The sequence below is a fragment of the Passer montanus genome, unplaced genomic scaffold (genome assembly GCF_014805655.1).
Source record: "Passer montanus isolate IOZ18808 unplaced genomic scaffold, ASM1480565v1 scaffold11, whole genome shotgun sequence".
NCBI lineage: Eukaryota > Metazoa > Chordata > Aves > Passeriformes > Passeridae > Passer > Passer montanus.
The window spans coordinates 18,414,764-18,431,801 of NW_024357613.1; the positions used below are offsets into that span (position 1 = coordinate 18,414,764).

Sequence of the window (17,038 nt, forward strand, 5' to 3'; positions counted from 1 at the left end):
GAAAAAGCATTAGCTGACTAGCTTCTTAGTATCTTTGAAAAAAAAAATCTATCTTGTGTGAGGTACTTGTTAAACACAAATCAAACACCTGTCACCCAGCTGGGCCACGTGTGTCACTGCTGAGCCATCTGCAGGAACACACCCCGTGCCAGTTGCTTTACTTAGTGTGGCCTGGGAACAAGAATCCATTAGACAAAAAGTCAACAGTGGAATTAGCAGCACTTTTTCTTTTAGTGCCCTTCCACTTACTTGTTTGACTTCTTGTGTTACTATTTTTGGGAGCCTCATGCCAGAGAAACAGTGCTGACTGCTGATTAGACAAGACTTGGCCCAGCCTCAGCATGTCACATTAATTTAATCGGTTCAGACTTGAAACATGCAGTATGGATCTTAGGTGTTTATAAATATGGGCTAGCAGTGAGAACTAAAAAAATAAAAATACATTCTGGTTTGCAATACCTGTGAAAGATTTTACTATATTAATAAAATGGAGTATTTATGTCCAACAATTTGGTACCTGTGAATTTAAAAGAGCAATTTACATTGAATTTGGAATATAAAAACGGTGGTACAATTTCAGTGTGTTTGGGGGCAAGAAATATATTCACTGACATTAAAAATGTACATACGAGCTGCATTTATTTAAATTTTAATAATATAACTCACCCACAAAAAAAAGGGCAAAGGAGAGTTAACAAGCCACACGTTACAGCATCCAACAGTATTATCTACAACCTCTGTATAATTTGTACTATGCATAAATTTTTTACTGTATAAAACAAAGAATTTTTTAAAAAATCTAATGTGCTACTCATAATAGGAGTTACTATCCAGGCAGAAAATACTCATATATAATTTAAATAAGCACTATACCACAAGTTATTCATAATTATCCTAATATAGATTAATGAATCATCAGATAAAAAAAATCTAGTATTATGTGAAGTTCAATACCTAGTCCCTTAAAAGAAGACAAACAAAACTAAGCAAAATGTGTCAGACAAGATGTACAATGTGGCAGTACAGTGAGAAAGTTCCTTCCTCCCCAATTAGCCCATTTCCTGCAACCACTGCTGCCAACTTTTACAGCGCAAAAATGGGTACTTAAAGCTCTGCATTCTGATGAGATGTGGAAAGTTCAGAATATCAGTTTCAAAACCTACAATCTCTAGCCCTCAAAAAAGAAGGGGAAAAAACATACAAGATTAAAATCTATGTGCCACAGAAACCTTCCAGAAATAATCCAATAAATACAATTTATGAACAATTGAAGAAGGATCCTCAAGCCTCCCCTGCCCTTTCAAGCTCTATAAGGTCCTGAGTGAAGCTTTTCAAACACAGTTAAGAGCCCCAGAGCCAAGCAGACTCACAGCTAGAGTATTCATGACTCTGATTAAGGAACAAAGGGCTGCATTTAATGACTGCATTATTTAACAACTGCATTATGTTTTACTTCCACGTTACATAAGGGGCTAACAAAGGCCTGCCCTGCATGGCACCATGCCACGCTCTGCTTTGCTCCCTGCATCCCAGACCCCTCGAAGATGAATGGTGACCTTTGATTGCTTTGGCCACACCTCACATCACATCACAAAGACTGCTGCGCTCCAGGCCCCCAGGAGCAGCCATGCTCTGCTGGTTATTGCAGCTGCAGTGCAAATCCCAGAGGGTACATACACCTCCCACTCTTATCTCACCAGTGCCACTCGCCTGCAGGAGAGCACAGCTTTGATGCCAAGCAATACAAGTAATGTCTGGCTCCAAAATCACATTTGTACTTCTGTTCTACTGAGACATACTAATCTGATTTTGAGAGAACTCATGAGAGCTCAGAAGACAATGCTGTAACTTTCCTCAGATGGGACTGAAACATATTTCCTTTCCCTCAAAAAGAAATGAGTCTATAATTAAAAAATGAAGTCTTTGCTCACCAACACCTACAGCAGTCACCAGCACCCTTCCCTCCAGAATGGAAATAACACCCAAGCAGCGTCACTGCATGCCAGGTAATTTGATTCCACAGAGCTTTCTCTCGAGAACTGAACTGAACTGCTGTCGTCTAGCTTTAGGAATTGAAAAACCAGGGAGCTCAACAGTTCCTGGAGTTGTGAACTGCAAAAATCACCTAATAAGGCAAAAATAAGTCAGCACAGTAGACAGCTCTCTGGAATCAAATTTATGATCAAAGGCTATTCAAAACACTTTCTTGTAATGCTAAGGAGAGAGCAAGAAGGCAAGAACCATACATGCTGAAGCAATGAAACAAGTTTTGGAAAGCATAATGATCTAAAGTCTATTTTCCCAAGTAAGAGAATTTATTTTTTTAAGCATATCTATCTATCACAAATCTATTGAGACCTACTATTTTCATATATGTCTATCTCTTAAAATCAGATATATGTTATGTACCACTAAGATATCACTGAAAACACAAAAAGAATACAAAACTTTTAATAGATGGCATCCAACTGCCTGATTTACCATCACCAGCAATTCTCAAGCTCAAGACTTTAAACTCAGTGGTAATAAAGTTTCCAATTGTACCACATTCTTACAGCTCACAACTCTCTTACTTTGAAAAGATTTCTGATGTCAAATATTTTTCCTATGTTACTGGTTATGATATTTTGTTTCTGCTAGAGACTCCAGAGCAAAAAACACAATTTATGTCCATACATGATCTAAGAATATTGAAATATAACTGATTAGATGTGATGGGAGCTCATAAATTGGATGGCACTGAATAAAAGACAGATAAACTGAGTAAGATGGCTTTAAGCAGTACCCATCCAGTGCTCCACATGCATTTTGGAAGCTTTCTCAAAGATGCTGATGAGCTACTTTGGAAATATCCTGATCCCTGTCAAGGATCTGTACAGGACATGAAATGTGGAAGGCAATATGTCCACAGATCTTTCAAGACAGCTGCAAGGAAAAGACTGCATTACTGAAAACTCAACACCAATGTCTCTTCAGATTTGTACACTTCCATGAGTGATTAATGCTCCAGAAGCATACGCTGAACTGGCACAACAGGCCAAATATCCATGGCTCTTCTGCAAAGTCAAATATGCCCTGGAAAATTCTAGAGTTTGCATGGTCTAGCTGGAACAATGGGCAAAGCAGATCAACGGTCATAAGGGTGTTATTGATGAGGTTTTGATTTGGATGTACATTTAACAGGTTTCCAGTTGTGGATTTCGTGATGCATCTGGCCCTGAAACCCTGACCCTGTAGTAACTCAGTATGGAGATGGGTATTAAAAACATCTCTGAAAGCAATTTGAAGTCACACGCTAGACAAGCATGGAATTTTTTTTTTTCAAAATTTTAAGTTCATGTATATAAATTAAAACATATTGGAAAACAAAGCTCTGGACATTTCAAAGCCACATTTTATAACAAAAAAGAAAATCTTATAATGCAGCTGTTTTTAAACTCATTTTCTCAGGTACCACTACGGGAAAGGAGAACTCTTCCCACCAGGCAGTGCAAAGTAGGCTGTTCAGGAAGCTGTCTTGATAGCATACATACCACAAACAGTATCTGTATCACATTTCAAGCAGCCTTTTACTAATTATTTCCTTATCTGTTCCAAATATAAAGAGAACCCTATTCCAAAAGGATAATCAAATGTATCAAAATTGAAATAATCAGTGTTTGGTTTCCAAGTCAGCTAAAATTGAAGACAGCACAGTGATATTGGACTTGAGAAAACTGAAGTTCTAGACAACCATAGGACACAGTTAAATTAAGAAAAACAACACTACAAGCAGCATTATCTATACCAGTACTATTATCTTCTAGCTCACAAAATATGTGAGTTCATGTACATTTTGTTGGGTCATCATCACAAATACATGTGCTTGAAAAAAAAAGGACTAATCCTTTTACAAATACCTCCTGAACAGTTTAAAGTAAAACTCATTTCATGTAAAGCTCATTTTCAATACTCGAAGTACAATTAGCACTCATACAGTTGGTAGAGCTCTTGAAATGTACACTTGGTTTTTCCTCTGGTCTGCCTTTGATCGCCATCACATTTTACATGTGATTTTACATTATCTCTGTTACTGTGAATTGTATATTGTGAATTTTATACTATGAATCATGAGAAAGGAATTACTATAGAGGTTTGGATAAACAGGAATGGACAAACCCAGATTAATCTGGTCAATATTCTTAATATAAATCTAAGTTGTGTAGAAAGAAACACTTTTTGATTTACATAAGCATTTCTTTCTCTTTTTAGTCTAAACTATTTTCTTAATATACTGCAGGAGGATCTATGGAGTGTAGTGGCAAATGCACAGCATTGCTTCAAGTTTACACGCAAATCCAGCTATTCTAAAAATATATATTTAATATTTTAGGAATAGTGTTAACAATATAAATTGCAAAAAATAAATGCAAAAAATTAAAACAATAAAGTTAAGACATTTGAAAGTCAAATATTCAAAGTGAATGTTGTATCTCAAGTATTTCACAAAGTGGAGTTTGTGGTCTCCACCACTATTAATTGTACCATTGTGTAATGAGGAAGCAATTACTACAGAGATTTGGATAAAGGGGAAAGGACAAATCCAGTTTAATTCGGTAAATTTGAATTTTCTGAATTATCTTACTGCCTACATCAATTCAATTTTTCAGAATGTAGTCACTGATAAAGAAGAAAAAATAATTTCATAATAGAAAAATTAGAAAAACATTGAGTCCTTTGAGTCCTTGAGTCCTTTGAGGCTTACTGCCATCAGCACATTCTCAGGAGCATAAGGTGTTTCTGGCTAGCAGGACCCATAACACACAAAGCCATAGAATCTTTAAGGTTGGAGAAGACCTTCAGGATTGAGTCCAGCCATTAACCTAACATTGATATCTCCACCACTAAATCATGTCACCAAATGCCACATTTTTGGAACACTTAGAGGGATGTCAACCCAAACCACTTCCCTAGACAGCCTATTCCAATGCCTGATCGCCCTTTTGGTGAAGAAGTCTTTCCTAATATGAAATCAAAACATCCTTTGGTGTGACTTGAGGCCATTTCACCTTATCCTGCCACTTGTTACCTGGGAGAAGAAAACAACACTCACTACAATCTCCTCTCAGGTGAGGGAACCATATGGAGGGATCCATATGGTTCCATACTCCTCAAGAGGCTTAATACTTTGTATCAAAGTACCTGCCACAGGTGGCAGCTTGTCTCTCAGTACCAGGAACTCTCCTAAACTTCTCAAGTATGCAAGTACTTGAGTACTGTGCAAGTTCTCACGTATGGTCTACCCCCTAAAATGTATATGCTAAAATGCTTGAGAAATTCACCACAACAGTCAAGGCATCACAAGCCAGCAAAAAATAACCCCATAACTCAAGCAGGACTCCATCACTTAGCATCCAGAACTTAAATAAACTTTCGGTTTGGAGCTTCGTTACCATGGCATTATAGAGCCAGAAGGAAAGAGAAGGAAAGGATTCAACTTATTTGGATCAGTGACACAAGAAGTGCAGGAAAAAGAAAAACCTCAACTATACAGACGAAAATTAAGCCCAGATTGCTCAAATTTACAAAAAGCTCTGAAGGAAAGTAAAAAATTAGCTCCCTGTAAGTGAGAACACTGAGATCAGGTGGTTAGTGGAATTTTTTTCCTCCCCTTATCCTCAGAAAATGTCTAACACATTTTTAAGGCTTGAAGACTTGATCTTCTAATCATGGTTCAAAGTGCTGTCAGACTGTTTGTAAAGCCTGGAAATACATCATAGTGGGAGGATCATGGAATCATAGAAAGGCTTGGATTGAAACAGATCTTGAAAATCACCTCTGCCATGGGCAGAGATGCCACCCATTAGACCAGGTTGCTCAGGACCCCATGCAACCTGACCTTAAACACTTCCAGGAATGGGGCATTTACAACTTCTCTGGGCAACCTGTTCCAATGCCTCACCACCCTCTGAGTGAAGAATTTCTTCCTGACATGTTATCTAGAGCTCTCATATTTCAGTTTAAAACCATCCCCCCTTGTCCTATCATTATCCGCGCTTTTAAAAGGTAGCCCTGTCTCTTTTTTTATAAGCCCCCTGTAAGTAGTGGAAGGATCCATCACATGATATGCTTTGTGCAGAGACATAACATAAAACACATGTCAGGGAAGTCTGTAACAATCCCCCAGTAGGTGCTATGGAAAGGACCTGCATTCAGTCTGTACAAAGTAAGATGATGTTATGACTTCAGTTAGGGAGAAGTCTGTGGGTCACACCAAGAGGAATGTTGTCTTTCCATTTCAGTAGTACAGGAACACTAGAAAAATCCTTAAACTTTTTAAAACAGAAATATTTTACAGCAATGTATTGACCTTGCTTGGGTTACACTGGTGATGTGACCCTGCACACAGCAGTGAGAGGTGAAAGCCATTCTTAATGGCTGAGCAATCAGTTTTTGTTGCCATAATGAGTCTAACTGCTAGATCAGGATTGGATGATTTCTGGAGCAGATAGGTGACTGTCATATTATATCTTAAAGCAGTCCAGTCACCTCAAACTTCCACTTCAGGGACAGATTTAATTTCTCATGCCATAACTAGCACTCTGGCTACAATCCCGTTACACTAAATGGCTTCAGGAGTGTATCCAGAGGCAGTTTCACTTGCTAATCACCAAAAAGTAGACTAACACAGTGCCTCCTTCAACACATTTCTTTGCTGAACATTGCCAGAAGGACAGAGCCTAAGGTCTCACACATATAGGGATTCTGCTTAACCACAACTTCCAGCTGTTCTTATGTCATGGTTTGACAGATATGTTGAAGAAGAGAGCATAGAAGGCTGAGCTAGAAATCAGTCCCCATTGCAGGAAAGGGATCATGCCACTGTATTCTGTCTCTTCTGATAGTCTACAAAGGAAGCAAATTTCCCTCTAGGAAGACTACTACCCTCTTATTTTAGACCTATTAAAAAATACCTAGGAGAACTATCTCCTCTGATAATCTCAAGAATTTGTCCTGTTTCCCAAAGCAGGTTTTACTATTTAAAAGAAAAATCTCTTCAGACAGTTTCCTGAAAAAGGATGGGGAGAAGGAACTAGATAGGTGGACATCAAATAGACAGTCACATATGTAATGGTGCTATCTACTGTGTTGTGACTTTGGGGGCCTGAAGTAGGGCTCCACTGGGTCTGCATTAAATTCTTGACTCTCTAGATTGGTCATCAGCACCATGACACTGACTTCTTTTAACCCAAAGGCAGATGAGACAACATGCATCTTGTGGTGTGCCACCAGACAATGAAAACCTCATTTTTTACTTTGGCAGCTTACAAGAACTACATCAGAAAAATCCACAAAACTGCTGAATTATGGCCAGAACATTCCTCTGGTTTCTTTAGGGTGTTAAGGCTATTCTTATGTTACCATAGAGTCATCAAGCCTGTTCTCTGTATTAGCCTTCAGAAGATCCAACCTCTTAATTGGCAAGAGCCTCCTAGAACTCTACACCACTTACTTGTGCACCTATTAGCCAGCAGACTGTGGCAAAACCACTGCAGCATTTAGTGAATGGGAAATTATGCTGTCAGTGACAGTATGTCTTGAAAGTGACAGAAGGCAAAGTGTCACATTTGAAGACAGACTGAACAATTTTCACACTTAAGATCCTTGAAAGTCAAGGCCATGTATGAAGACTCACAGATGTCTCACCATTTACCCACATCTTGAAAATTAAGTATAGCAGCACCAAGCACTGTTCTGGGAGATTCTCCTGTTATGATTCTCTGAAGTTATAAAGTCCATTGTATTGTATTAATCTAAGTTTAGTTTTTCAGTATATAAGGTATGTTTGAGATAATCAATCCAAAGAAACAGGATTTTCAACAGCCAAGTTTATCTCATTCTAAGTTAAACATCTAAAATAGGTCAAATGAATTGATATTGTTGCTTGTGCATAACAACATGAGTAAAATCTGTTGCCTATTTATTCTCTGAATCTTTTCCCAGGGAATGAAGTACAAGCAAAGGAATACTGCAGTGGATAGATTTTGGCAGTATTATCAAGAGCACCTCTGTTCTTCAAAGCCTCAATCTTCAGTTAAATTTTAAAAATGAGTATAACTTATTTTTCCTTCTTCCTGTTTCTAGCTACTGACTCAGGAACACATCTGCACAATGCTCAGAAACACACAGTGCAAAAACTAAGAAAATCCATACTAAGCAATTTAACATCTCCAACAACAGATAATGTGTGCTGAAGGATTTAAGAGGATACACAAACAGCAGTAGCTCCTCAGAATGCTCTCCCAGAACTGCACAGTCTGCACCTCAACAGCCTGAAATGTAGGAGATGCCTTTGCAAGCAACAGTGCTTAGACTATTTTTGTCATAGAGTATGTTGAGTTGCAAGGGACTTATCAGAATCTTGAAGTCCAATTCCTGGCCCTGCAGAGAATACCCCAAGAATCCCACTCTGTGCCTGAGGGTGTTTTGTCCAAATGTTTCTTCAGCTCAGACAGGTTTGCTCCTCCACTTTGTTGTCTTTAACTCTATGTACAATGTTAGCATCAGGAACACCACACTTGGGGGAGCACAAAAATAAAAGATTTTACAAATGTATATAGTTCTTGATGCATCACCTGGGAGAGAACACTTTAGCACCTTCCACAACATGAGGAAAATATTCATTCCAGCTCCAGAAAGCAGCTAACACATACAGTACTGCACTACTCCACACAGACATGACCACTCCAGCTAGCAGAAGCTGGATAGCTGGATCTCAGTTTCTTCATTGAGTTATACATGTAGAAAATACTTGGCTTTCTTTTTTTGTTTTAGAAGTTTTAAGCTTTGACAGTTTTGTATTTCATGGTAGTTCATTTTGAATTTGCAGTTCATTTGCAATTTGTGTTTTATATAGGCTGAATTAAAAGAGTTGTAATGTTCAGAAAAAGTACAATGTCTGGATATTAAATAAGATCTGACTGTTGAGCTCCATGTAAACTAACAGGAGCTTTGGGATTTGGCCTGACAATGAATTTGCAAGGCGCTTAGCAAAAAAACCCAAACAATATTAACCATGGAAACTGTAATAATAATAACTTGGACTGGAAAAGCAACATAGCCTGGTAAGTTTATAGCAAGATAACATCAGAGTAGGAGCTATGGAAAGAGTCAAGGGAAAACACAGCTTCAATCTAGATCAATCTCAATCTACAATGCTTTACAATAACTCTTTCCATTAATTCACATCTAGGAGCACAGTAAAGTAAAACATTGTCTATCTGGATCAAAACAAAAGTTTCTCCAGTCAATTACAGGACTACAATTATGGCAACAACAGATGTCTACAGAAAAATATAATAGCACAGCCATAAAGACTCCTCCTGTGGCTTTCCCAGATTCCAGCCTCTTGAAGTACAAGCAGACTGAGACACTCAATGGAATTTTCCTCCACTAATTTTCTAATACTATAATAATAGTATATATAATAATAATTTTCAGTCTTTTCAAGTTCTGTGGTAGTGTTCAAATTGTAATATTGTAGCAGGAAGAAGGAGCCTATCTTTTCTTTCTATCCTTTTTGAAGCTATCAGATTTGTTTGATGCTCTAATTTGCACAATGAAGAATAAAATAAATAAATCAATCCCTATTAATCTATTCTGCTCCATTCAGGACTTTACAGAGAACAGAACATGACATGTTTTTTCTTAATTTTGCCTATTTCAGATTGAAGTTCACATTGTCAGACTTTAATTGGAAGATGTCTGGTGCTCTTGATCCCTCTTGACACCTCCGAATCTTTTCTGGTATTATTAGATTCACACTGAGGTGTGAGAACCAGAACTGTATACATCATTCAAGTTTCAGCATAATACAGAGGGATTCATCAAAAATGGTGACATTAAAACTCTTTTCTTTGTTCCCTATTCTCTTCCTAGTAATTTCACTAGTGCTAAACAGTGAGTCCATGTTTTCCTTGATCTGTAATTCCAAGATCACTTCCTGAACAGTAATAGCTAGTCCAGTCTGGCATGAAATGCATAATGCTTCCTTTGTTTTCCTCTTCATCTGCATCACTTGCCTATTGCTTTCTCTAAGTTTTACACACCACTTGACAATTCAGTTCTTCAATGTTGTAAGTTCCTTTGAACCTCTTTGCAGCCTGTTCTCCATTTTTCTACCAATATAACTTAACATCAGCAACAAATACCTTGATTTTTACTTTTAACTTTGCTAATATACATCTACCTCCCATTTTTAAAATAATCATATTTTGAGACAGAAATAATAAGTAAAAATAAAAAACTATTTCATAATTCTATGTCCTGTAAACCCACAGGTTTAAGCCTGACAGCAACAAGCTGTTTTCTCAGTGTTATGAGAGTTGTCTTCATACTGAAGATTCTAGATATTAGACTCATAGACTTCCTCTAATACAGGTAAGTAGCACTGAACCAAATAAGTGCATACAACTGTCTTATTTTGCATGCTAATACTCGGAAATGAAGTGAAACTTATCCTTGAATACACCAGTAGGCTGGCATGCCTTCTTAGCCATGGCTATTCCAAATCTTTGATTAAGAAGTCAGTGGTGTTTATCTCAAGCTCTACCAAGCAGACTGCTGAGTGCACAAGAGCTCTTATCTTAGCTTGCAGACCACAAACTGAGCAGGTGGAACAAGAACAAGTAGCTTCCTTTAGTTCTGTATATAATCCCCACTTCTTGGGAAAAAATCCCCACCAAACATGCACATCTGCAGAGAATACCATTGATCTGAACAGCTTTTTCAGTGTGCTACAACAACATGGCAGGGCAGGTAAGACATTAAAGTTCTAACAGAAATGTTCTATGCTCCCATTTCTGTGTGCAATTACAGAGAAGCCACTGACATAATGAACACTTCCCTGAGTTAAATCACAACTCAACAAGCAGGAACATACCTTTTCACCAGGCAGACCTGCAACACCGTCCGGTCCTTTCACACCCATCTCTCCCTACAAAACAAATCAATCAATTAGAAGCTCTATGGACTTCTGAGGTTAACAGCAACTACTCAGGTCATGTCAGACTCAATAGAAAAGCATCTTCTATCTAACTTTTTTGTAACTAAACCACTGTGGAGGAGGATGCCTTACATGTAACACTAAAATAAGCAAAATAAATGCAATTTAAGCACCTATAACATCAGTCAAGTCCTTCATCAGATGAATACTTGCACATCCACATTTCCATAAAACCAAGTCCACTAATTTTAAAGGAATTCATTGCAACAGAAGACTGAAATCAAGAGAGCTCTACACTAAGGAAGCTCAACATGTAATACAGATTTGTACAATGTCATGTGCCCTCAATAGTTTTAAAAGGCACTATTTAAATTTCTCTCTCCCTCCCTTTTATCCTTTTAGAGAAACCAAACCATAAATCATAAGCAATTTATATGAAAATTTTCATTTTATGAGAAAAATTACTGGCTAGTCAGCAGAGCTATGGAAGATCCCAACAGCTGTAGATTGGACCATAAGTCTTAAAAATTATGAAAGAAAACGTCAAACCCAGAAATGTTGCTAAATAATATAAAGTATAAGGCTTAAAAATTTTAAAATAAAAATAATTTGGATGCCAGAGGAATACAACAAAAGCACTGAAATCATGTAGTGTTCATTTAAAAACAAAACAAAACATTAGGTGTGCCTACTTCTACCAAGAAAAGAACATTCTCCAAAAAGAATAACATTATAACTCTGGTCTAAAATGAGGTTATTAACCTTTCTGAAGTTGAAGAAGGAGCAGTAAGATTGGCCAGAAGAACACAACAAGAGTTGTATCAGAATCATAAAGGTTAAAAAGTTAAAAGACCCCTCCAAGACTATCAAGTCGAACTTTTGACTGAACACAACCATGTTAATGAGACCACAGCACTGAGTGCCATGTCCAGTTGTTTCTTGAATCCCCCCACAGAGAGTGACTCCACCACTTCCCTGGGCTACTCATTACAAGGACTGACCAGCTTTTCCACAAAGAAACTCTTCCTGATGTCCAATTTGAACCTTCTGTCGCACAGCTTGAGGCCATTTCCTCTTGTCCCTGCCACTGGCTGCCTGCCTGACCCCCACCTGCCTACAACCTCCTTTCAGGCACTTGTAGAGAACATTAAAGTCACCCCTGAGACTTCTTTTCTCCAGCCTAAATACCCACAGCTCCCTCAGTCACTCCTCGTAGGACTTGTTCTTACTGAGTATGCACTGTATGCCCTCACCCAGACCATGGATTTATATTAAACAGGTCTGTCTCAAAAATAGACCAAAATCCTGTGTGCATGAATAGCATGAATCCACTGGCACTGTGAGAGGTAAAGGTTACCTTATCTAATCACCCACAGAGTCATTCTCTTATCTATCTCTGTTCCCTTCTGCCACTTGCCAGTATTTTAATAGACCAGTACCACTTTGTTACCTTCAGTGGTGTATTTTTATACACTGTGTAGTCTAAAATTACACAGCCTGCTACATGTCAGGAAGCCTTTAGCCTGTATGACTTACTAGCCAATTAACCAAGGTATGTTTACACTTCAGTTTCACTAACTGCAGACAGACTCCCCATCTTAAAGACAATTATTTTCCACTGCAAATTACATCTGCAAGTTACGCTTCTACCTTCTAGTTGTGATTTTAATAACCACAGGGGGGAAGGTGGTAGTTTTTCATGCCTTTATGAATATAAATATCAGATACTGTAGGTATCTAACAGTATTCATAGAAACAGTACCATAAACTAAAACCAAAAATATATTAAATGCATCTTTAATATTTTTATATTTTTCTTAATGATATTTTCTTTTCATTCAGCAGACCTTAAAGTCCTTCACGAAAGTGAAAGATAAGTTGCTGGGAAAACAGCTTTGTAAGGTGGTGAACAGTAGTAGTACAAGGCTGGAATTTATAGGTTATGAGGTACACACAGTGTAAGAGCCAAAGGTAGAACCATGAGTTATAAATCTACTGTCAGGATTTACTAAAAGTGACAGTGAAAATCCTTTTCTGCTGAGCTTCTTGTGGGAGGGCAGGTGTTCAGCCAGCTCCAGGAAAGCAGAGCTCCATCATATATAGCGGTGATTTGGGAAGAAATGGTGTCACTTCACATGTCTCCCCTCTTTCTCCTTCTTCCCACTGCTTTAAATACTTCTTTATTTACTGATCATGGCACCATCTGTAGGGAATGGAGTATTCCTTTGGTAGTTGGGGTCACCTGTCCTGGCTGTGTCCTCTCCCAGCTCCTTGTGCACTGCCAGCCCCTTGCTGAAGGGAGCAGGAAAGACCTTGACACTGTGCAGGCCCTGCTTGGCAATAACGAAAACAACTTTGTGTTATCAACCTTGTTTCCAGCATAAATCCAAAACACAGCCTCATACTGGCTACTGTGAATAAAACGAACTGTGTCCCAGCAAAAGCCCGGACAAAACATCAGCAGAAATGTCCAGGTTAAAGAAAAAAAATAAAACCAAAACAAAACCAAACCCAGAAAAATGTCTATTAGCAAAAAGAAGAAAAAAATAATTCACATTCAGAGAATATGTTAGGAGGAAGAAAACTCATCCAAAAGGCAGCATCACTCCAGGGTTTCCGTGGTACTGTGGGACCAGCAGGGAGTATACAGAGGAGGAAGTATCACCCCTGTTACTCCCAGCAGAAGCCCTCAGCTGTGTTCTGTCCCATCAGAGAAGGAGCTCAGCCTCACCAAGGCCTGAGCTGGCTGTCACTGCTTTAACTACTGCACCAGTGCCAGTGACTGCTGGCTCCCCTGCTCCTGTTTCAGCTCTGGAAGGGCCCCACTGGGGAGGTGTGATATTCCCCCACACCTCTGAGCACCTCAGAGTGGTGAGGACTTGCTGCCACCATCTCCACTCCTCAGGAAGACTTAAACTCAGGACTGAGAGGGGTACTGGAACGGCAAATATGGTAACAAACACAGTCAGTCACATTCCAGAATTTTTTATAAGAAAAAAATTGTTGTGTTGCCCATGATATTTTCCCTTTTTAATTTGTTAACTTAGACAATTAGATGGTAAAACATAAGTGGGACTATCTACAAATTCTTAGGCTGGTAAGCATGAAGCATTTCATTCTGCTTATTGTAAGATTTTATTCTATTAAGTACACTGACTTTGTCATAAGTGACAGCTAGCCATATTTTGCTCAACTTTCTTAATTTTCTTAATTCCAGCTTCTAGGTCCCTATCAATAACCTCAACAACAAAGACTGGGCCAGAAGGGAGCCATTCTCAAGACTGCATAGTACAACAGATATGCTTTAGGTGGAATCAAGTCGACTGGATTTTAAGAGGAAAGCCAGAGTAGCAGGAAAGAGACTAGCAAGGAAAATGGAGAGAAAGAACAGTTCAGACACTTCATTTGTTCTCCAGGAGATCTTTTTCATATCATTCTATTACAAATATTTTCCTAGTGCAATAATATATCGCATAAACCTATCTCTACCAAACCCAAAATAGCTTTTTAAATGTCTTTTTCCTTAAGTAAAATTTAAATTAATGAAGTTGAATAGCAATAAATTTCTCCATGGTGTACATCAACAGGCATTTTAATATTTGAAAGCAATCTGCGTCTGGCTTTTTGGTCCCTACTCACTTACAGCATTAACCAATGACCTATTAACACAGCTAACATTGATTTAACATTATATCAAAATATTTAATTCTGTTTAGATTTCAATTTAAAATATTTCATGGGCACTTAGTCTGCTTAAAAGAAATAAAAGCAGAAAACATAGTAATTTTTTTAGCCTCCTTGAGAGAGAAAATTAGTTTATATATTCAGCACATATGTAATCATTCCAATTATGGTCAGCCCGTATTCCATCTTTCTGAAGAATTTCTACATACTGAGGACAAAAACAGGACCTTTACAACATTATCAAAAGGCATTTGATAACAACAAATATGTTTGTAAGATTATGAGTAGCTAAATATGATGCTGAAGTAGTACAAATTGCAACCAAATAAGAAACACAGTAAATCTGAGTAAATATCTCACTCAGATCAGCAGAAGAGAAAACCCAACTCCACAGCAGATATCAAAATGTGTTAAAATCACAGAAGTCTTCCACCTGATTTGTGTCCACTTGCAACTTGTGCAATACTCTGTGCTAAGAATCAAGCTGCCATGAGAATAATACAGCATATTATTTAGGGATAGTCCAAACTGTACACTTAGTAAGTAGCAAACAAAGTTGGCCCAGGCAATTTTTTTCAGTCTTAATTATTGAGAAATTGAAGAACAGTTTCTTGCTGCAGAAGCTGATCTACCAGCAAAAATATCCTGCAGAGTAAACCAAGTATTTCATGCCCGAAGGATGGCTGATAATAGTTTTGAGTGGAGAACAGTCCTCATGAAGTCATAATGGAAGGCCAGATATACAAACAGAAATGTCATTCACACACATGACATCATTTTGATCAGTGATGCTCCTGTGCATTCAGATGCACAGCTTGCCAGGGATAAATCAATATTTGCATTAATGCTTGCTCCAGTGAAAATATGGCACTCCAGTCCTTTGGGCCTGCAATATACTTTGAATTTTGGCTCAGACCTGTTCAGAGGTACTAAGATGAGCCAAGAGCACAGGAATGGAGTGGATACAGGCTAATAATTAAATTCAAAATGCCTAAAATGGCTTATAAGTTATACTTTGACAGCTTATCATACTTTGATAGCTTATCATACTTTGATAGCTTTGATAGGTGATAGCTTAGATGTTCCTGAATAGTCTGACCTTAGGGAACAATGATGTTAGACTGAAGAGATGGGCAATTTTGAGGGGCTTGAATATAGACTAATATCAATCTCTGTCAGTAGAGACTTCCTTGCTAATTCCATAGCAACAAACAAAGATGTAAATTCAATCATATCAATCATACAATTAATTAAAGTGAAAGAGCAATTGGAATGAGATAAAGCAAAATAAAAGGATAAGAACTGTTGTGCTTAAAATGAGATAATATCAACAGAATTTGAAATTTCTCATTAAAGAAGGTAAAAAAATTAACATTTTCACTTGGCAAAGACATTTAAATACAGTTAGTTGGATGCCTATAGCATTATGATTTAGAAACAAAAGAAACAATAAAATGAGAAGCTGAGCACAAGCAAAGGGGGAAATGTGCTTAGGAACCACACACACTTGAGAGAAGACCTGTTTTTTGTAACTGGCCAGCAAAGTTATCAAGAAGCTGCTTATTTTGTGTATAATATATTACAAGACACTCAGCCAGAGTCTGTTAGTGTCCTTTACATAATCTGACAATAAGTCATGTATCCTGCATGTCTGGAATGTTCTGGAGCCTTTCTGCCTTTTCAGGTCCAATTATTGATGTAACAAGGCCGTCATTGAGAATGAGTGTTACTGAAAACTTGCGTAAACACAGAGTCAATGAGAAAAATGGTATTAAAATCTCAGAGAATGCTGCTTTCAGCTCCATCATGGCAGGCACTATTTAACACAAGATTTGTTTGCTCCCAAAGGTCAGTGAGCCAATCCTGATCGCAGTCATACTGTGCCCTCCATCCAACTCCCTTTCCCCATCCCCCCCAAAAAAGAAAAAACCCACCCACTGCAGAGCTAAGAAGTAACAAGTACTGGTCAATTATAAGAAAAGTTCAAATTAATTATCTTTCTACCTGTTTGGTGTACTACCCCTGACTTCAACCTGCTGATTAATTTTGTGAAAGAACATTCATAAATGTCAATACACTCTCTTTAGGTTAAACTTCTGGGTGCAGTGGGGTTCATGGACTCTCAGAGAGTTCCATGCACAGAGAATCCATGCAATGAGGCTCTTGTTAACAAGTGGGAGGACAGAACCTTACATGCTTTGTTCAGAGGCACTATGCTTAGCATGGTAAATACTGCTAATTGGCTGGGAGATTAAATGTATAAAAAAAATCAGATTTGTGAAGTCTGCTTTCCCAGTTCAGTAGCAATAATGGTCTAAATGGATCAGGTCAGGAGCAGAAGAACCATTTCCCAAACAAATGCTAGGAAAC

The 17,038-nt window shown here is 38.0% G+C and overlaps 1 protein-coding gene across 12 annotated transcripts in view; it reads right to left on the reverse strand.

The window, feature by feature from the left end:
• The window catches only part of COL19A1 (collagen type XIX alpha 1 chain), a 186,152-nt gene that overhangs the window by 131,208 nt on the left and 37,906 nt on the right, over positions 1-17,038 (reverse strand). For 10 of the 12 annotated variants that reach the window (XM_039727222.1, XM_039727181.1, XM_039727206.1 and 7 more), the window contains exon 10: positions 10,922-10,975. The exons of the other annotated variants lie outside the window; for them this stretch is intronic. In XM_039727222.1, the coding sequence (XP_039583156.1) occupies positions 10,922-10,975 (54 nt within the window). The remainder of the gene's footprint in view (positions 1-10,921; positions 10,976-17,038) is intronic. 12 annotated transcript variants of the gene reach the window in all.